At 42.3% G+C, this 22831-nt stretch overlaps 1 protein-coding gene across 15 annotated transcripts in view; it reads right to left on the bottom strand.

The window, feature by feature from the left end:
* Window positions 1-22831, bottom strand: part of DLG2 (discs large MAGUK scaffold protein 2) — a 2323126-nt gene that overhangs the window by 457064 nt on the left and 1843231 nt on the right. For all 15 annotated transcript variants that reach the window (XM_059883216.1, XM_059883213.1, XM_059883215.1 and 12 more), the window contains one exon: window positions 19426-19494. In XM_059883216.1, coding sequence (XP_059739199.1) covers window positions 19426-19494 — 69 coding nt within the window. The remainder of the gene's footprint in view (window positions 1-19425; window positions 19495-22831) is intronic.

Below are 22831 nucleotides of genomic sequence, written 5' to 3'. Positions count from 1 at the left end.
ACTCCTGTACATGAAACAAAGAGCTACAAGCAGTGAGTTGTGTGGTGGAAATTTAATGTTATGTTGGCTGTCAAGAATGGCTCTGAGGGATACATGTGTACAAGTTTCTTATAAACCCTTTTAATAGAATGGTGATCAGTGGAGACCCAGGTGTAGGGCAGGAGCATCTGTGGGCTCATGTATGTGGGCACATGTATGTGAGCTGCGCACGACTGTGTGCACTTTGGACTTATTCTGTTATGTGTAAAATAAGGAATTAGGCTGAAGGCTAATAAGGAATTCAGCTAAAATTAGGAATTAAGCTGATACTTTACCCAGAAGTATCCTTTTCACATCTGCAACTCTTTCCGAAAGTCTGCCATTGTGAAATGCATTTCTGGGGGTCTGGAAGGGCATTTGAACTCTTGGTGTCCTTTTCTAAACTGGCATACTCTCTCTTCTTCCTTTGTTTCGCTACTGTGGGTGCTGTTCTATCTTCCACACTGCTGACGATATCTCCCTAAGGGCACACAAGAGGTGCACAGGAAATGTCTGTTCTGTGGACAATGAATGGAGATTTCATTTGCTTGTTAATTGATTCCTGGAGTGGAGGAAGAGGGACCAAGTCCTGGCACATCAGAAAGAAAAGGAGCAGACGGAAGATAGGGAGAGAGGAGAGAGAGCTAATTCCTACTAAAACCTCCTGTGCTAGGATATTTACATATTTAAAAAAATAAACTCTCAAAACAACCTTATGAAGTAGATATGAAACACTTCTCTATAAAGAGACAGAAGTTTCAGTCACAGCTCAAGGTGATGCAGCTAGTAAGAGCCAGGTTTTAAATGAAGGTTGAGTTAAATCAAAAGGCTGTATTCTTTAAATTATTCCAGACTGCTAGACCGAGGAGAGGGACTTGAGGATGGGCAAGTATCTCAGAGGTGCAGAAAAAGCACTATCAGGGGAGAGACCTTGGCACATTTTACTATCATGCAACATTGATAATGAAATGCAGTTTTCCCATTAAGGTGCATAATTAATGCTCGACCACAGGGACAGTCTCTACTGCAGGACTGAATAGGCTGTGAAAAACATGACTGTCTTCTATACTTCCGTGCAGCTTTTATAGATCGGGGGAGGGGAAAATTCCCAACTCTTGATACCAGCCCATGTGAGCATGAAAATTCCTCAGTCTAAAGAGGGTGCTCTTTTCTCTTTGAGTTTGGTTGTTGTTCAATTGCTAAGTCATGTCCAACTCTTTGTGACCCCAATGACTGCAGCATCCAGGCTTCCTCGTCCTTCACCATCTCCCGGAATTTGCTCCAACTCCTGTCCACTGAGTCAGGAACGCACATCAGAACAGCGCTGCTGGTTTTCCCCAAGTCAACTGCTTTCTCTTTTGTCCTGAAATTGCCTCGAGGCAAGCTCGGTGAATTATTGCAGTTTTCAACATTCTGTCACTCCCACTAGACTGTGTGCTCTTCAAGGGCAGGAAATGGGCCATTTTCTTCTTGATTTTCTCAAGTGTCTCACTAGAGTGTTTGGCATGTACTAGGTATTCAGAAAACAGTTGAAGGAAAGAATGAATGAGAGATTCATCAGTCAAATCATTGCCTGAATGAATGGATGGATGCTGCTTGTCTCCTATATAAGTCTTCTTGAGCAGTCTGATTGTTCCATGTAACAAGCAGAAACCTTTACCGACTTGATCGATCAGTCAAAGGTTGCTGATCTACAGCTTAAAAGCATACTTCAGTGGCGTAAATATCTACCAGGACTGGAAATCAGCAGAGAGATTAAATAAAGGAGAAAGACTACTGACTGTTTTTCTGGTAATAGAGGGGCATCTGGCTTATGGCATAGGGTATGAATGTGCTCTTTCTTTAACCTCTTTTATAATTGGCCAGGAGAAGGAAGTAAACAGAAATCCTAATGAAATTGGAGGGTCTCCGAGGGAATAACAATACATGCAGAGACATCAGATTCAGTTTGGATACATAAAGATGGATGTCTCAAGATGAGTAATCTAATGAAGGCAGATAAATGATCCTCAAAGCAATCTTCTTCCTTTCCTGCTCTTCAGAGCCATGCCACCTCCCAGGTCATAGGCAGGCAAGGAAAAAAATACAATGAAAACCATTCTTTATAGGTGGTTCAGGTCAAGGTCAAATGCAATGTCCAGAGAATATTCATCAGATGAGATTGAAGCTGTTTACACTTATGTGATGGATGAATAACCATAACCATCACCCCTCGCCCCGACCATGACTTAGGATTAGACTCATCTTTGTGAATAACAGGACAGAGAAGGACCCTAAAAGATGAGCCTAAAAGATGTGTCAGGATGTCTTAAACATTTCTGTTGAGATAAGGTGGTCTGGTGGTGAGAGTGTGGGGGCTGGGAGGTATCTGTGTTACAGTCAAGGCTCTTCCCTTTCCAGATACACAAATTTGAAAAAGCCATTTACCTTCTGACACATCTATAAACAAGATCAATGATTCTTACTCAGCCTCCCTTAAATAAAATTGTTCCTGGGGCCAAAGGGAATGATGTCCTTGAGATACCTTTGCGAACTGCACTGCACTGTACAAACATAAGCCTACCTTCAGGACGAACAGCCGAAAGAGGAGAGAAAGACAAAGAAATGGACAGAGAATAAAAAGTAAAAGAGGAGGAGGAGGAGGAGGAGAAAGTTTATAGGAAAAGGAAGGGGACGGGGAAAAAGAAAAGGGGCCAGGGGAGGGCTGGAGAGGAGGAGAGCAGCAGGTGGCTGCAACAGCAGTGAGGAAGGGTCTCAAAGTTCCGGCCGGTAGGCAGATAAACATGCAAACAAATAATGTCAGACAGACAAACAAAAGCACGCTGGAAGAGCGCAACTGTGCAGAGATGGGATTTAGAGACCTGCATCTATGCTGAGATCACACATTACTGATAAGCACTGGAAATCTCCATCAAATGGTCTCTCCGGAGGAGACAGCCACCCGTGAGTCAGCCTCCTTATTATAAATTTCTAAATGGCAAGCTCTACTGAATTCACGTTGTTCTAGTCTGTGCTCATCTCAGAAATACACTCAGACACATTTGTAATCATTGTGCAGCTGTCGGTGATGGCCCTTTCCTCCCTTTGCCCAGTTAATGCGTCCTCGTTCAGAGACTTCCAAGGACGCCTTGACCTTCCGGAGGAGGTCAGATCCCCTATTCCAGACACTCAGAGCATCACAGGCCACATTTTTATGGCACCTGGCCCAGGTGTGGACTTAACATTTATCTGTATGATTCATGTCCACTTCTTCCTACCAGACGGAGGGCAGGCTCCATCTCTTGGCTCCCCATTATAATTCCAATTAAATTTATTGATTGGTCATAAACAGACTCAAATCAGCAAACGCAGCCTTAATACTAGAAAGACGCTAAAAAAACGGACAGTTTTCATAGAGAGATAATGGTGCAAATATAAAAAGCAGACTGGTACTAGAACAACAGTTAGGAGGTTTGTGATTGATAAAGCTTCCTGACAGCTTGGGCAGCTAGATCCTGTTGTGGAATCATGTTTCCTGTATTCATTTTTTACTGGTCTAACAACTGGATGCTCTCTTTATCCCTCCTTGCTTCATTCAGTGTATTAATTAGCTTTTCAATGCCATCTCAGTCAATGTCATGGGTGATCATATTATTATCAGCATTAATTATAATGAGTATTGATTAAGAGGAGCAATTTTCTAGTTGACTATTCTGCAGCACACTGTTTCAAATATGTTTAATTATACAATAATGAGGAGGAAGTTTCTTCACAGTGTAAGTCCTTTATTAAACCAATTTGTTTAAAAATGAAAAGCTTTCCAAGGAATGTATGCAGGGGTAAGTCATCATGTTGGCATTGAACTGGGCACACAGAAAGAAGGACTATTTATAGAAAACCCCAAAACCAAACTCCGTAGTGGGTTCTGTGGCATCTCTCTAAGATAAGTCCCAGCCGCTTGGCACTGAGCAGCCTCCGTGTGCAAGACCCCTGACCGGGGTAGCCCAGAAACTCTTCAGAGCCCAACTCCTGCTCTGTGACTTCAAGGTTTCTCCCTACTTCTTTAAGGTAAAACAGATGCCAACAACGGGGAAAAATGATTCCTCTGTCTCTTCTAACTCAGCATGTTGCAGTTTCAGTGAAATCACCGTAGGTGGTCATTCTACTTTTGTTCTGTAACTAGATTCTGACAATGACTAAATAACAACTTTCAAAACCCCAGGAGTCATGTTGAGCTCCACACTGAATTTCAGTGTCTTGCTTACGCCTCCAAATTGGCCAATTCGTAATGACAAAACACATGGGATTCTGAGGAGGCAGGAGGGGGGGGGTGTGTGTGTCACCCAGTCGTGTCGAACTCTCTGTGACCCCATGGACTGTACCCGCCAGGCTCCTCTGTCCATGGAATTCTCCAGGCAAAAATACTGGAGTGGGATGCCATTCCCTTCTTGGGGGGGATCTTGCCGACCCAGGGATCGAAGCCAGGTCTCCTGCATTGCAGGCAGATTTTTACCAGTTGAGCTATCAGGGAAGCAAGTGAGGTGTTGACTTAGAAATGTGGGGTACTGGAGTGGGGTGCCATTGCCTTCTGTTAAATATGTAGTAGTTCATGCTATATTTTTAGCATTTGAATATAGAAAATATCCTTTTTGAACTTTACTGTCTATGTCTTTGAATTGCCTGCTTTCATGATGCCTACACTCCTCTGTTTTTACATCTTTCCTCGGTTTTAAGCAGAGAAGGTGATGGCACCTGACTCCGGTACTCTTGCCTGGAAAATCCCATGGACGGAGGAGCTGGGTAGGTTGCAGTCCATGGGGTCGCTAGGAGTCGGACATGACTGAGCGACTTCACTTTCACTTTTCACTTTCATGCATTGGAGAAGGCAATGGCAACCCACTCCAGTGTTCTTGCCTGGAGAATCCTGGGGAACAGGAAAGTGAAAGTGAAAGTGAAGTTGCTCAGTTGTGTCTGACTCTCTGCCACCTGTGGACTGTAGCCCACAAAGCTCCACCGTCCATGGGATTCTCCAGGCAAGAATACTGGAGTGGGTTGCAATTTCCTTCTCCAGGGGATCTTCCCACCCCAGGGATCAAACCCAGGTCTCCCACATTGCAGGCTGACGCTTTAACCTCTGCGCCACCAGGGAAGCCCTTAAATAAAAGTCTTTACCTGGAAAAATGTAAGTATAGATTCTCAATGTCATCTTCTAAAATATATTTTGATATTTTACTTGAAATTCCAAATTTGGAAACTTCTGGCTGTCCTATACAAGGCATTGGACAATTAAAAATCAAAAACCAAAAAACCAAAAATGACAGTTGTTATTTCAACAGCAGATGGCGATAGAAATCCAAGTCCTGTGAAAGAATTACAAACAGAAGCCTATGAATTGGTAGCTCTTAAATATTTTCCAGTTCTCTGTAACCTCAGCACTTTTTTAGCACTGATAAATTTTTGGCAATCCTTAAAGTTTGTTGTGATGACACCTTTTACATTTTCAGCTTTACAGATGTAAGGAAGAAAGACTGTAAGGCCTAGGAAAGGATGTCATATGGAGTAAAGAAATGGCAAAAAAAAAGCAATAGGCCAGTAGAAACTGGGCTAAGAAAAATGAGCTGACAGCTTCACTAGGAGTAGAGGTGGAAACTGCAGGGACAAGAGGAGAAATGAAACCACGTGATGATAACTGGGGGAGACAGAGATGATCTGGGGTCATCTGCCCTGATTCTGAGATTCAAGCTCTGAAAGTCCCTCTCCCCTTACGGGATGGAAGGAGGGCACCATAAGATAAGCATTCTTAGTCTTTCTATGCAGATTACCTGGTGGTAAAAGTAAGACCCGGAATCTTACCCAAGAAGCTGGTCTGTCTGTATTGGACTGTAAATCAGAAGTTTAGTTTTCTTTTGGTGGGAGGGGTAGGATTTGATTTCTTTCAAGCATTTGTAAACATCAGCTAGCTCTTTGTCTCCTTAATTTTCCTGTATTCTCCCTAAATAAATTCTTCAGTCGGCAGAGGGCAAAATAAAGAGGGTAACAACCATATATAAATATATTGTTTTAATACATTTTAAAAATATACAGAAATCCTCTTCAGTAACCCAACCTGCCCTCTGTTTTGGCGAGGTCATTTACATTTCTGTGGTAAAGGAAGATTTTTACCCACAGAGCCCCAAAACTATACAACCTGAATAAAGTTGCTCTTTCAGATTTGCAATATATTCAGTATATTTCTCAGCACATCGGGCCCCCTTAGTTACTCTGGGAAGCACCATGTAGCACTGCTGTTGAGGGACAAGGTGCAGAGATGTGCTGGCAGAAGCTGACCATCCACGCTGGTGAGAATCATCAAAGATGGCTGCTCTGTGAGCGAGTGAGTAGGGATAACTCAAGCCAGCTTCTCCTGAGGGCCAGTTGTTTACAGCCCATTGGCCCCTAAGATTCCACATCTGGAAACAGTTCTACAAGTCCAGAAGCCACACTTTCATTTATTAACTTTCTTGGCTATACTGTGTTACATGTGGGATCTTAGTTCCCTGACGGGGATCTTAGTTCCCTGATGGGGATCAAACCTGTGCTCCTTGCATTTGGGAGTGTGGAGTCTTAACCACTGGACTGACAGAGTAATACCAGAAACCAAAATTTTATATCCTTTAAAATTTATGAAATTATACAATGTTATCACGATGGTGTGATCACTCACCTAGAGCCAGACATCCTGGAATGTGAAGTCAAGTGGGCCTTAGAAAGCATCACTACGAACAAAGCTAGTGGAGGTGATGGAATTCCAGTTGAGCTATTTCAAATCCTGAAAGATGATGCTGTGAAAGTGCTGCACTCAATATGCCAGCAAATTTGGAAAACTCAGCAGTGGCCACAGGACTGGAAAAGGTCAGTTTTCATTCCAATCCCAAAGAAAGGCAATGCCAAAGAATGCTCAAACTACCGCACAATTGCACTCATCTCACACGCTAGTAAAGTAATGCTCAAAATTCTCCAAGCCAGGCTTCAGCAATACGTGAACCATGAACTTCCAGATGTTCAAGCTGGTTTTAGAAAAGGCAGAGGAACCAGAGATCAAATTGCCAATATCCACTGGATCATGGAAAAAGCAAGAGAGTTCCAGAAAAACATCTATTTCTGCTTTATTGATTATCTCAAAGCCATTGACTGTGTGGATCACAATAAACTGTGGAAAATTCTGAAAGAGATGAGAATACCAGACCACCTGACCTGCCTCTTGAGAAATTTATATGCAGGTCAAGAAGCAACAGTTAGAACTGGGCATGGAACAACAGACTGGTTCCAAATAGGAAAAGGAGTACGTCAAGGCTGTATACTGTCACCCTGCTTATTTAACTTCTATGCAGAGTACATCATGAGAAACGCTGGGCTGGAAGAAGCACAAGCTGGAATCAAGATTTCCGGGAGAAATATCAATAACTTCAGATATGCAGATGACACCACCCTTATGGCAGAAAGTGAAGAGGAACTAAAAAGCCTCTTGGTGAAGGTGAAAGAGGAGAGTGAAAAAGTTGGCTTAAAACTCAACATTCAGAAAACGAAGATCATGGCATCCGGTCCCATCACTTCATGGGAAATAGATGGGGAAACAGTGGAAACAGTATCAGACTTTATTTTTGGGGGCTCCAAAATCACTGCAGATGGTGACTGCAGCCATGAAATTAAAAGACACTTACTCCTTGGAAGGCAAGTTATGACCAACCTAGATAGCATATTGAAAAACAGAGACATTACTTTGCCAACAAAGGTCTGTCTAGTCAAGGCTATGGTTTTTCCAGTGGTCATGTATGGATGTGAGAGTTGGGCTGTGAAGAAGGCTAAGTGCCGAAGAATCGATGCTTTTGAACTGTGGTGTTGGAGAAGACTCGAGAGTCCCTTGGACTGCAAGGAGATCCAACCAGTCCATTCTGAAGGAGATCAGCCCTGGGATTTCTTTGGAAGGAATGATGCTAAAGCTGAAACTCCAGTACTTTGGCCACCTCATGCGAAGAGTTGACTCATTGGAAAAGACTCTGATGCTAGGAGGGATTGGGGGCAGGAGGAGAAGGGGACGACAGAGGATGAGATGGCTGGATGGCATCACTGACTCGATGGACGTGAGTCTGAGTGAACTCCGGGAGCTGGTGATGGACAGGGAGGCCTGGCGTGCTGCAATTCATGGGGTCACAGAGTCGGAGATGACTGAGCAACTGAACTGATAGAGTGCAAAAGAATCTAGGACTTTGTTTCTTCAACTCAACCTCATCACTTTGTAAATCACATGGAGGTGGCAGAGTTGAACCTAGAACCCAGGTCTCCTGATTCACAGTGACTGTATATTTTGTAAGTAAATATCTAGGCACTTAGACTAAGAAGACTGACTACTTTAAATCAGCACTATTTTGGGAAATTGAAGTATGCTAGTTGTAAAAGAGCGTCTCCCATTAAGGCAAAAGAAGCTGGCTAGAGAACAAAAGGGCAAATGATTCCAGTCGAGGTCCTGTTCACAGAGTGTTCCCTGGAAAGGCCAACTGTTCAGGCCTAATGTGGGAACAACAGAGGCTCCCTGGCCCCACCAACGCATAGTCTCAAGAGCCTGTCGTGGTCTTAAGAGTGTGGAGAGGGACACTCTTGTGCCAAATAGAGGTGCATGGTTATCCCTACATAGACAGGCCTGTTCCACTGAGCAAGAACGACAGCGATAGCTCCACAGACCAGCTAACCCGAGATGATGGGTTCCCCTAGATGCATTTGTTTACAGGCAAGACCACTTGCTGGTTCTCCTTGGGCTTACTGATGGATTTGGGAGAAATTTTTTGGTTGGGGTCAGTTAGACCATCCACTCCATATGGATTCCTTCGATTCATAGAGGGTGGTCAACACTTTTCAGGGCAGCTATTTTATTGATGTGAAAATGCTAGTTTCTAGAAAATTCTGCCTCTGTATTGTTGCTAAAATGATTTTTTAAGGTAAGATAAAATAGTGTATTCCCTCTACTGGACAAAAGGAAGTATTTGAATAGTTGAAGATTAGGAGGAGGCAATGGCACCCCACTCCAGTACTCTTGCCTGGAAAATCCCATGGATGAAGGAGCCTGGTAGGCTGCAGTCCATGGGGTTGCTAAGAGTTGGACACGACTGAGAGACTTCACTTTCACTTTTTCACTGTCATGCATTGGAGAAGGAACTGGCAACCCACTCCAGTGTTCTTGCCTGGAGAATCCCAGGGGCAGGAGAGCCTTGTGGGCTGACGTCTATGGGGTCACACAGAGTTGGATACGACTGAAGTGACTAAGCAGCAGCAGCAGCAGGAAATCTTTGCAGTATTAGGAAAATACTTCCAGGATTTTTTGCACATGATTTTGCGGAGAAGGCAATGGCACCCCACTCCAGTACTCTTGCCTGAAAAATCCCATGGACGGACGAGCCTGGTGGGCTGCCGTCCATGGGGTCGCTGAGGGTCGGACACGACTGAAGTGACTCAGCAGTTCTTTTCTTTTTAACCCCTGTCTAGTTCCAAACACATTCGTCAAAACGCAATTTGTGTTACCTCTCCTGAGAAACCTACCTGGCTTCCCAGAGGCAATAGCTTTTTACCATTTCAGTTTTAACTCTAGTGGCTATCTCCCTATTGCTAAACATATGCTTATATTGGAGCAGCTGACCCTTGAGCAAAGGGTGGGAGTGAATCTGAGTGTAATTTATGGTTAGCCCTCCATATCTGAATTTACCCCACATCTTTGAATCCAACCACCTGTAGGTAGTACAGTACTAGAGCATTTTTATTGAAAAATATCCACATATAAGTGGACCTGCACAGTTTGAATTCACATTGTTCAAGGGTCAACTTCATTTCACTAACTTCTGTTTTGTTCCAGAGTTATCTCTGGGATGGTCTTTGTTATGTGTGTTTTAATCCTGTTTCTGTCCCTTGGTAGGTTTGTTAAAATATTTGGTAACCCGTGGCTGTCTGTCCACATTTAAGAACAAAGTGGTAGAAAGGCTTTGGAGAGTGTTGCACATAAGGGCAAAGCTTTTTTACCAAAAAACTTCAGGTTAGAGGGGCAAACCTGAAACTTGCTCCCTAATTAGCACGTGTGTGTGAGTGCACACACACACCATCAGTCACTCAGTTGTGTCCAACTCTTTGCAAACCCAGGGATTATAGCCCGCTAGTCTCCTCTCTGCATGGGATTTTCCAGGCAAGAATACTGGAGTAGGCTGACGATTCCTTCCCCAGAGGATCTTCCTGCCCCAGGGATGGAACCCGCGGCTCCTGCATTGGCTGAAGGATTCTTTACCACCGAGCCCCCTGGGAAGCCCCAACTAGCACGTAGAGCAGGGCTTTGGTGTGGGGGCTGTTCCTCAGGAGAGTCCTCCTGTTTCTTTAGAGCAGAGAGTTCATTTCCCGACTGGTGGTGTGGACTTGCCTGGCAGCTGCTCTGCATGCAGGGCTGTGCCTGCTGCGTGGGGACATCTTGTCACATCATCCTATTCTCAGGCTCTGCTCTCAGTGCCATCTGCTGTCACTATTCTGCAGGCTCCGGGTTTCCTGGGCTCTGTTAGGCAGATCCGCTCCTCTCTGCACTCTGGGCTCCTCTCTACAAGGCAGCTTCACCGTGGAGGGCTGTGCTGTGGGAGGCAGCCCTGGAAACACATCGCCAGGAGACGGCAGTCACATAGACTGCCACGGGCGAGGTGCCCTGGAGCCACAGCACGTGCCCTTCTTCTGGAGCTGATCTAAGGCAGGGCTGCCTCTCTCTGCCTCTTCCATCTCTCCCCTTCCATCTGCTTTCTGTCATGCAGAAGTGTGCTGAAATCTTCTGGCCTTTGATGCCCCCTCTCATTTCCTTTATAGTTATGAGACTGTCCTCTCGCCCTGTTTTGTTATTCCATTAGCTTCTTTTTAATGGGGTCTCAGGAGGAAGAGGAGATTAAGATGTGGGCTGCGTCTGTCAACTTGAACCCGAAGCAAGGCACTCATACTGTTAATGGGGATGTTATTCTGCCTCGTTATGTCTGGCATAGCTATAGATGATTCAGATATCAGTTTAAGAAACCGCAGTAACTCTATGAAGAGGCTCAATGAGATAGTTCTGTTGTCTCTATGGATCAAATTAACTGGGAATCTGAAATATTTCCACTTATCTTATGTCAAGTAGTAGCAACTTAGGTGAAAAATACATAAACATATGGCCTTTTAAAGTACATTCATTTTTATAAATATCCTATGTAGTTGCTTTTTTCATGAAGGCATCAGGAAGGAGAGTTTTCAAATAATGAAATTTCCAATTTCAGCTGATTACCTACTTTCAGCAGTATTACACCTTAATGGGAAAACTGCTAAAGGCCCAATGACCTACACAAAATGTAAAATACCTCTCCTACTGGGTGTACAGTGACAATGACTTTATGCCACATTATCTATGTATTTGATGGTCAGCAGGGCACATATAGCATAAACTGTAGCGTTCTGGGCTTTGGAGAGAATTACTAAGGTGTTGCCTTCTAAATATTCCAGCAATGCAAGGTTAATTCTGTCTCAAATATTTTGTATCAAGAAATGTTTTACATACATAGGGACATATATATATGTATTTAATAATAAGCGTTCAATATAGGTCTTCAAACTAACCCAGGCTTTAAAAATGAGTTTTGTTTTCTCAGAACACTTGGACGAAGCGTATATTCAACTAGTACTTGGCTGTTGTTTAGCTGTTCAGTTGTGCCTGACTCTTTGTGACCCCATGGACTGTAGCCTGCCAGGTTCCTCTTTACATGGAATTCTCCAGCAAGAATACCGGAGTGGGTTGCCATTTGCTTCTCCAGGGGATCTTCTTGACTCAGGGGAAGAACTTAAGTCTTCTGCATTGCAGGTGGGTTCTTAACCATTGAGCCACCTGGGAAGCCCCAGCTAGTACTTATTACAGAAAGGTGGTGAGTCCTATGCTTGTCTCCCTTTGGCTGAATAGGAAGTTCATGCTTATAGATGGGATGTGTTCTGTTTAAGATTAACAGTAGATGGCAGAAAGGTCAGGATTCAAAAACTACTTCTTTGATTACAGAGTCAGTTTTTTTCCATGATTGCAGAGAACAGAATATTCTTCATGGTGGATTATTAACTAGGTAAAACAAACTACTCTATACCAGTTAAAACAATGGGACCTAGTCGAGGATACCATTTCCTGTTTTTGAGAAATGGGGTCACTCTGTTCCGACGTCAGGGTAAGGCCTGCACATTTTTTGGCTTCATCTTGACGGAGGATTAGTGTTAGCGATTGCATTTATCACAGAGGTCATTTCACTCAAGTGGAAAACAGTGCCAAATGCTAAAGAATGCTGATTGGCAGCTGCTAATAAGCTTTTGTGAACAAGAAGAAAGAAGGAAAAGGTTTGGAAACAGCTCTAGCAGGAAATGCCATTGTTCAGCATAGCTTGAGGGAAGGCTTCTCTGTGTAAGGACTAATCCCTGGAACGACAGCCCAGCCACCCTGCGTGCTGCTGAAGGAGGTCTGTTTAAGGAACTAGGAGGGGGAGGTGGAGGCCAGTGGTAAGCTCAGCCCCAACACCCTCGCCTCTACCACAATTAACACTTCAGCCTGCACGTGGCCTCCAGTGCCATGCCAGGTGATGGGCTATTCATTCTACTTAGACTCTTAGGCTTAGAGTCAGTTCTACTTCTTTATCATTTTTTATCCTAGGAAATTCTTCACTATGTCCAGCTTAGTCTGAATGTAGCTTATAAATGGCGTGACCACTGATTTCCAACTCAATAAAGCCTTTTTCATGCCACATTATAGGAAATGGAGTTGTACAGTGAAGCCAATTAGATTTCAAATCTAGGCTTGCTATATTCTATGTAAGGGTCTTTGGGAAAATTACTTAATGTCTCTGAGGATCATTTTTTTAGGAAAAAAGATGCCTGTTTCATAAGATTATTATGGAAATAAAATCAGATAAGTTAGGTAGATGGCTGGAAGGATGGATGGATAGATAGCCTGGTACCTAATAAGCACTCAGTGAATGTTAGTTTCTTTTCCCTTGAAGAAATACAATGGATTTATACTGTTTTTACTCCCAATAAATTACACATTTTGAATATGATCTCATTAAGCACATGATGAAGCTTTCTTCTTCAAACCAAAGAATCCTAATCCCGTCAGTGTTTGCTTGATAAAATGCTGTCCCATCCCTTTGTTAACTCTGGATGTCTTTCCTTGGTCCTTTCCACATATCCAATTTAACCTGTAGAATTCAAAACCAATCATAGTTCTCTGGAGGATGCAACAACCAACTGAGTTTTGTGGGAGTGTTTTTCTAAAGTATGGTACTTTCTAGAAGGAGAGAAGTATGGAGGATACAATCATAAGCCTGCATCAACTTGCACTGCACGTTCTGACTGATGGATGTTCTCACGTCCAACTGGAGAATACTCACAGACTGCAAAGGCTAGTTCCTCTCGTGTGTTTACGTAGTCCCTTTGCTTTAACTTTTTAAGAGATATGTATATCCCAGTAATGTAACAGCATTTCTTATTCTGGTCCTAAATTATTCTCTTGGAGCTGAGAAGAAGCTGATAAGTAGAAAAAGCTTAGGTTGTTCTTTCCTTGTTTAATAAGCATATAAATACAATCTTGGTAATCAAGGTACTTTTAATATATATTAACTCAGCAACGAGGCAAGCTCAAAGAGTGGTTTGAATTGCTTCCACAAATGATTATTATGTATATAGAAATATGCCTCCCCAGAATATAGCAAAGATACCAGTGACTGACTTTTAATAAAGCCTTATTTGATATATGGAGAAGGAAATGGTAACCCACTCCACTATTTGATATAGATGAGAAACTCTCATGGCTTATTGATTTACCTTATGTATAACAATAACAGCAACAACTACTATAGCAAACACACATACAATGCTAGTACTAATATAAAAATTAAACATATATGTAATTTTAATTCTTAAAAGAACTCGATAAGGAAATATCATCGGTATTTCTATTTTACATATTAGGAAACTGAGGCACAAAGAAACCAAGTAACTTGCTGTCACATAGCTTGTGAATTCCTTAGCCTGGATTTAAACACTGAGAGAATGGTGAGGATTCATGATCTAGACCGTCTTGTATATTATTATAGAACCAAATGCTATGAAGTATTTATTGAAAACTTTTTTTTTTTTTTAAGAAATAGAACAAATGTCACAATGAATATAGTAGTTTATTATTGAGAAAAGTTACCTGGTTCTTTCAGAGCTAAGTTTCTATTTAGTGAACCACTACTATCTCTGTTTTTTTTTTTTTTTTAATTATTGGAGTATAGTTAATTTACAATGTTGTGCTGGTTTTAGGTGTAAAGTGAAACAGTTATGTATATATTGTTTTTCAGATTCTCTTCCCATATAGGTTATTACAGAATATTGGGTGGACTTCCCTGTGCTATACAGTAGGTCCTTATTAGTTATCTATTTTATACATAGCAGTATGTACATGTTAATCCCAATCTGCTAATTTATTACTTCCTCCCATGTTTCCCTTGTGGTAAACCTAAGTTTGATTTCTAGATGTGTGAGTCAGTTTCTGCTTTGTAAATAAGTTCATTTGTATAATTTTTTACTAGATTCCATATATAAGCGATATTATATGATATTTGTATTCCTCTGACTTATTATGATAATCTCTAGGTCTACCCATTTTGCTGCAAATGGCATTATTTCATTCTTTTTTATGGCTGAGTTATATTCCATTATATGTTTGTGTGTGTGTGTATGTGTGTGTGTTATATGCGACCACATCTTCTTTATCCATTCATCTGTCTTGGCTATTGTAAATAGTGCTGCAGTGTATACTGAGGTGCGTGTGTCTTTTCAAATTATGGTTTTCTCTGGATGTATGCCCAGCGGTGGGATTGCTGGATCATATGGTAGTCCTACAGTTAATTTTTTAAGGACCCTCCATACTGTTCTCCGTAATGGTTGTATCAATTTACCTTCCCACAAAAAGTGTAGGAGAGTTCCCTTTTCTCCATACTCCTTCCAGCATTCATTGTTTGTGGATTTTGTGACGACGGCCATTCTGACCAGTGTGAGGTGATACCTCATTGTAGCGCTGATGTGCACTTCTCTAATAATTAGTGATGTTGAGCATTTTTTCATGGGCTTTTTGGCTCTCTGTACATTTGAAGAAATGGCTATTGATTAATAGATTTTCTCTCCACTTTTTAATGGGGTTGTTTGTTGATATTGAGGTGCATGAGCTGTTTATGTATTTTGGAGATTAATCTCTTGTTGGTCACATCATTTGCAAATCTTTTCTCCCATTCTGTGGGTTGTCTTTTTGTCTTGTTGATGGTTTCCCTTTGATGTGCAAAAGCTTTTAACTCATTTTTGTTTTCATTATTCTAGGGGATGAATCAAAAAAGATATTGCTGCAATTTGTGTCAGTGTTCTGCCTATGTCGTCCTCTAGGAGTTGTACAGTATCCAGTCTTACATTTAGGTCTTTAAACCACTTTGAGTTTATTTGTATTCCTATGGAGGTATTGCTTTGTGCTGGGTCCCGGTGCATTTGAAACCTGGTGTGTGCCCTCCGAGAGTCTCTGCTTCTCTCAGCCCTGTGGTGTGCCTACACTCAGGACCCACCTGCCGTCAAAGCCAAATGCTCCGGGGTTCTTCCTCCCAATGCCTGACTCAGGCTGTCTTGGGGTGCTATTTTTATGTGGGAATGCCCCTGTGTAACTTCTATGGGCTTAATATTTTTTGCTGGTGAAGTCAAAGTGTTAAGTCACTCAGTCGTGTCTGACTCCTGTGATCCCATGGACTACATAGCCTGCCGGGCTCCTCTGTCCATGGGATTCTCCAGGCAAGAGTAATGAAATGGGTTGCCATTGCCTTCTCCAGGGGATCTTCCCGATTCAGGGCTCAAACCTGGGTCTCCTGCATTGCAGGCAGATTCTTTACTATCTGAGCCATTTTTGCTGGTAGGGCTGTTTTAATATGGATGTCTGCCACCTCTTTCCTCCGTGTATGCTGGGTGTTATTACCCTGATAGAAGGTATGGCTGATGGTGAGGTGACCTGGGCCTGCATTGGATACTGAGCGGGGACTTCCCTTGCTCTGAGGTTGTCTCTGCCTTGTCAGAACAGGGTCTGCTCCCTAGTGGTTGGAGCAGGGACCCGAGATCTGTTTCTGAGCTGAGTTTCTGATTTGCGGTGTGAGGCAGGTGGGATTGGAGCACAACCGCTGGGAGAGAAGTCGCTGAGCTTTCCTCCTCTAGGGTGGTTCACCCGTGCGTGTGCTCTGCTGTGTCACTTTTCACCTGCTCTGCGGGCTCATACACTAATCCGCTACTGGACCTGCTCTCAGCGCCGCCTGAACCGTAGGAATGGCAGCAACCGGCTTCTCTCAGGCATTGTATTCACTAGGCTACCAGCTTACACGCACTGAAGTCAGGTTCCAGGACTGCCGTGACTGTGCAGGACTGCCCTGGGAGCTATGGAGGCAGCTCAGACTGTGACCGGGCCCAATCTCTATATGTGTGTGCCCACAAAGCCCACAGTTGCTAAAGCTAGACTCCTCTCAGTGGTGGGAGCTCTTGCTCATTCAGGTGTTCGGCAGGGGCTGAGTTTACAAAGCCGGCCGGGGTGGTGGGGAGGTGGATGGGTATAGATCCCAGGTCCCCACAGCCCACAGCTGTGAAGAGAGAGTTCTGCCCTCCCTCCTTAGTTGCACAGGCTCTGGGGCTCAGCTGTGGTTTCAGCTCCACCCTGCATGTGGGCCTTCCGCCAGGGTCTGCTCTTGAGGTTGTGCTGGAGCACAAAGGGGTGGGGCTGGGACCACAGGCGGGCACGTCAGCCTGCTCAGGCCGGAGCCCCTCCGAGCACCCAAGGAGGTTGGGGCGGGCACGTGGGGAAATAGGAAACGGCGGCCGGGACTTCTTTCACAAACATGCGCGGTTGTGGAGCCCCTTACCCGTCCCTTCAGGCTGTCTCTTTGCAGCTGATCACAGTCCCCTTCCTGACCCCGGGTTCCAGCACCCAGCCTCCATCCACACCAGCACACACGACTCAGGCTGGGAGGCGCAGGGCTAACACAGACCGTCCATGCAGGTCTTACTCTGTCCTGCCTGGTTGCTGCGCTCTCCTCTGAGCCCCTGAAGCTCCCCTCTGTCCCAGCTGATCTTCCCACCAGGAAGGGGGGTGGTTCCCCAGACTCAGGAACCTCTCCTTCAGCTCCCCCACAAGGGTGCGGGTCCCTTCCCCTTTCCTCTTTGCTTTCTTTTGTCCTTCCTGGTTGCATGGGGATTTTATCTTTTTAGTGTCTGTGGTCCTCTGCTAGTGTTTAGCACATGCTGTGTTGTGAGAACTGTCCCATTCCCCATGTACTTGTGCAGAGAGGTGAACTCCACATGCTCCTGTTGCGCTATTGTGACTCCTCACCCCTCCTATCTGTTTTCTTCTTCTTAATAGAGGAGGTAGAATGTCTGATGTTCTTTACCATCAAAAACAGAGGAGGAGGAGGAGGTATCTATCTTTTTGACGGGAGGGCAGTTGGTCTTATAGAAGTCACATTCCTTTCACTCATGTTCCTATGGGTTTGGGGCGATTCAGTGGAGTTGTTGTTAGAGGCAAGAAAGGACACCCCATAAAAACGTGTTTCTAAAATTTATGGTTTTCCAGGAAGGAAGGTCAACATCTTCCTCCCAAGTCTGTGTCCACTTATGGACTTTGCTGACGTGGAGAAGAGGAGAAAGTTGGGTAAGGAGAAAGGCGGCAAGGACTAACCCAAGGTAAGTTCCACCTGAAGGGTAGAAAAGATGGGTGCTGCTCATGTCTGCAAGCCTCGCATTTGCAGCTGCTGAGGACAGATGGGAAAGAGTGATCAAGTGCTTTGAGGAGGGACTGACGCTGCTTGGGGAAAGTGGTGAATGTGCCAGAAGGCTGCAGTGCGCTGCTTCCAGGGAGTCTGAAGGTAACTGAGGTCCTAGGGGACCATGTCTTGGTGGGGGGGGCGGGGTTGCTCAGTTTTCTTTGCATTGGTGCATGTTTGGTTCTCCACCCATCCAGGCTACATCACCAGTGATCACTAACAGAAAGGAGATAGCCACAGGAGAACAGTAAGAAAGCTATTTCTCATATTTTAAAAAAGACTTGGAAAATTTTATTTGAGCCAAATGAGGGTAGCATCTCAGAAAGCTCTGAGAGCTGAAGTACCCATTAGCAGTCAAGACACAGTTATATAATTTTTTTTTTTTGAGACAGAGGGCTGTACATTAAATGACATATTATTAAAAAAATTTTTTTATTGCAGTATAGTTGTTTTACAATGTTGTTAGTTTCTACTGTACAGCAAAGTGAATGAGCTATACTTATAAGAAATACCATTTTTCTATTTTTTGAACCCCGTAACTACCAGAGAAGTAATCTAAGAGAAAGAAAGGTCTAGAGGGTGGTATGAAAGAGAGCAGATGACTCCTCTATCCACTCCAGAGCACTTTGGTGGACCCCAAGTCTTAATAATTATGTTGGAAAGAGAGACAGAGGTTTGACTAAAACACGAGATTTCAAAATGGAGAGAACTAATGAAGTTAGAGGTTTGAATTAAAATGCCATTAAGGAAGCCTACTTGTCCTGGGAAATAGGATTGAACAAAGTATAGATGGTAACAGATATTGGAAAAATAAAATGATTTCATTTTTATACAGTAACCAGTTAAAGGTTCTCAATTAAACCAGTCATGAGTATAAAGCAAGTGGAGGGAAATATTAGCCCCTTCAGCTTCTGCCCGATGTGGGAATTGAGAAATGCAAAACACTCGGTCCTCTATATGTAAGCCTGGCCAGCCAACATCGCCACTCCCATCTTCTGCCTCGCACACCCAGTGCCACAGAACTCAATCACGTCAGTGGCCTTTGGCCACCTCACCTCACTGGTGTTCATGGTTTTTCATGTGCTTTTTCTCCTGCAGCGAGTACCCTTCCTTTAAATGTCTGTTAGGCAGATATCCACAGATGCTTCAGTTCTTAGCTTGAGAGTTAAGTCAGGATGGTTTCAGAGAAGACCTGTTTCCCCTTCCCTCTTTGTTACCCATTCTCAGTCAAATATCCTTTCTGGATCCTTCCTTAATCCCTTATATGTATGCCCCATGTGATGCTTATGCCATATACAGGTAGCTATCTATATTTCTGTCACTCTTAATATGTAATGATCCCGCTGAAGGAAAACAAGAGTTCTCACTTGACTTATTGCAGTACTTTGCTCAGTGGTTGGCGTATAACAAAAGCATTAGAAATATTTGCTAACAGAAAGGAAAAAATGGGAGCAAAGTGGTGAAGGAGGGTGGGGGAAGGAAAGAAAAAGGAATTTATGCTCAAAGTGATGAGGGTGCATAGTTTGGTTTAAAAGAAGACTCTATATTATTATCTTACCCTTCCAGGGAGATGGCCCGTTGGAGAGTCACTGAAGGCTGACGGGTTGCAGTGCTGTGTTGGGAATGACTGCAAGAAAAGAAAGACAAAACAAACACAGGTCATTCATTTAAAATATCTTTGCACATTCTAATCAGGCCTATGGTCAAAAAAACAATCAATCTTAGAAGAAACACAGGAGTGATTAAACAACTGTTCTTTGCTGATAAATAGAATCGTCCACCAAACTAAAACACTCTACCAGGTAAGGGGTTAATTTTTCTTTATCATTTGATGTCAGCATATTTTGTTCAAAAGCAAGCTTTAAATGAAGGGTAACTGTGAAAAGAAACATGTTTGGAAGAGGTAATTATTTTCCCCTTAGAATAAGATAATGTAGAACATAAAAATACATTTCATTATGATGCAATGTATTTCTTTTTTTTAATTTAATTTATTTTAATTAGAGGCTACTTTATATGATGCAATATATTTCTAAAAAATGCACATTTTTTTCTAACAAAACTTTAAACAGAGCAAATTTGAAAATTGAAGTAGTATTTAGTACAAATTTATTAGTTTAAATTTGGAATAATAAAAATAATTCAGCTATTGAGTGAACATAAAAGCTTGAAAAATGGGATTTGCATATTGATGTTAGAATTTAATGTACTTTTGAATTTATTTTGGTTGCACGATAATAAGGTAAGACTGATTTTATGGATAAGTAGTTGCAGTAGATATTGTAGTATCTAACATTTATTGAGCACCTATTGCCTGAGTTACTTTTCTAAATATATTTTTTACATCCTTTATTTCTTACAACTCTGAGGCATGTACTGCCCCATTTGACAGATGAGGAAATTAAAGTACAGGGCAGCTTAGAAACTTGCCCAAAGTCACGTGGTAAATACCTGTGCTTGGAATGGCAACTAGACTGACACTAGTGCCTTTCTTCATATCACTTTCCAAATGGTAACAACTTTTTGGTTTTAAAGATTTTTGCCTTACTATCTAAGAATACTCTTCATTTGGATATAGAGATGCACAGTTTACAATCTAAGAGCAAAAAGGAATGTATTGTGAGTTTCCTTTGTGTTAAAGTATATGATAAAATGTATTTCAAGCTGTAATTTTAGTAGTATTTAAAAATTATTTGTAACAGTTATGTATACATTATACATATAGTGTATGAAGGTGTATATACTTTCATGTAAATATATATATATAGAGTGAAACTTGAGTTAAATATTTGTAGAACATGAGGCATCTTCATACTATTCTAAGACTTCTCAGCACATACCTTGAATACACTGCCCCTGTCACAGAGAACCAAGCTATACAGGTTGCAGATTTTTATTCAAAACTTTCATCCTCATGGGTGAGAAGAGGTAGCTCTCTCTGATGAGTATTTAACTGTGACCTGGGTAATAGTTATCTGAGGTTGAGTGAGCAGAATGTGACAACAGCTAAAATCTAGAGAGAGGTTTTCTTCAAGTCAAGGCTTGTATCCTTTGTTTGTTTCCTGACTCCCTCATAGTGCTGAGCAATACTCACGGCACTACACGCATTTGACTGACTAACTGAAAGGAAGTGCAGCATTCAAGAGCCGGACCATGTAGCCAGACTGCTGCTGCTAAGTCGCTTCAGTCATGTCCGACTCTGTGCGACCCCATAGATGGCAGCCCACCAGCCTCCTCTGTCCCTGGGATTCTCCAGGCAAGAACACTGGAGTGGGGTGCCAGTTCCTTCTCCAATGCATGAAAGTGAAAAGTGAAGTCACTCAGTCGTGTCTGACTCTTAGCGACCCCACAGACTGCAGCCTACCAGGCTCCTCTGTCCCTGGGATTTTCCAGGCAAGAGTACTGGAGTGGGGTGCCATTGCCTTCTCCACATAGCCAGACTGCCTGAGTTCAAATCCCAGCTCTTTCATATAGACTACTGTGACCTTGACTGAGCTTCTTAAAGTTCTACTGTAATAGTATGTTCCTCATAGGGTAGTTATAAGGATTCAATAAACATAGTTATTAGAACAGTGCCTGTCACATGGTAAAAATATGATTTAGCAGAATGTCTACTTTGAGATGTTTCATACTAAATAAGCATAACTATTTAGATCATTTCAGTTAGCCATAAAGTCAATGCCACAAGATATAGATTTGTGTGTATACCCTATCTTTGATAAAATTAAAATGTAAAAATAACATTATAAAATTAATAGAAATCAGCCACAACAATCAGATGAAGAAAAAGAAAGAAAAGTTATCCAAATTGGAAGAGAAGAATATGCAGACAATGATACTATATAGAGAAAATAAGGTGCTACCAAAAACTAATAGAGCTCATCAATGAATTCAGTGAAGTCATAGGATATACAGTTAATATACAGAAATCAGTTGCATTTCTTTCTACTAATAATAAATACCAGAAAGGTAAAGTTAAAAAAAAAATCCCTTTTAAAATTGCACCAAAAAAAAAAAAAAAAGGAATGAACCTGACCAAGGAGATGAGACTTTAAACTGAGGATTATTCAAAGAAATTCAAATTCACATTGTTAAAATGGCCAAACTACCCATAGCAAACTATAGATTTAATGTGATCCTTATCAAAATACCCTAAAATTTATATGGAATCACAAAAGACCTAGAATTGCCAAAGTAATCCTGAGGAAAAAGAAAAAAGCTGGATGCCTAACTTTCCTAGACTGCAGACAATACGACAAAGCTACAGTAGGAAAAACAGTACAATATTGAACAAAAACAGACATATGGATCAATGGAATAGAAAGCCCAGAAATAAACCCATGCACTTATGGTCAAAATTAATCTACAACAAAGAAGGGAAGAACACAAACATAGAAAAGAGACTCTTCAATAAGTGGTTCTGGGTAAACTGGACAGTTTCATGTAAAGGAAATTCAGAGCATCCTCTAATATCATATATAAAAATAAACCCCAAACAGATTAAAGACCTAAAATAAGACTGGATCTATAAAACTCTTAGAAATCAGACAAAACATTCTGACATAAATTGTAGCAATGTTTCCTAAGGCCAGTCTCCTGAGGCAATAGAAATACAAGCAGAAATGAACCTAAGTTGAACTTATACTGTGGCCAAAGGGCAGGGCCAGACAAAAAGTGTGGTTCCCTGGAGAAAGGAGTGGCAAACCACTTCAGTATTCTTGCATTGAGGACCCCATAAAAATAATGACAAAATAAAAAGATATGACACCGGAAATGAGACCCCCCCAGGTTGATAGGTGTCCAATATGCTACTAGGGAAGAATGGAGAAACAGCTCCATAAAGAATTAAGAGGCTGGGCTAAAGCAGAAACATTGCGCAGTTGTGGATGTGTCTGGTGGTGAAAGGAAAGTCTGATGCTGTAAAGGACAATACCGTATAGGAACCTGGAATATTAGGTACAAAA

The sequence above is a fragment of the Bos taurus genome, chromosome 29, assembly GCF_002263795.3.
Source record: "Bos taurus isolate L1 Dominette 01449 registration number 42190680 breed Hereford chromosome 29, ARS-UCD2.0, whole genome shotgun sequence".
Lineage (NCBI taxonomy): Eukaryota > Metazoa > Chordata > Mammalia > Artiodactyla > Bovidae > Bos > Bos taurus.
This window is presented reverse-complemented; position numbering and strand designations above follow the sequence as displayed.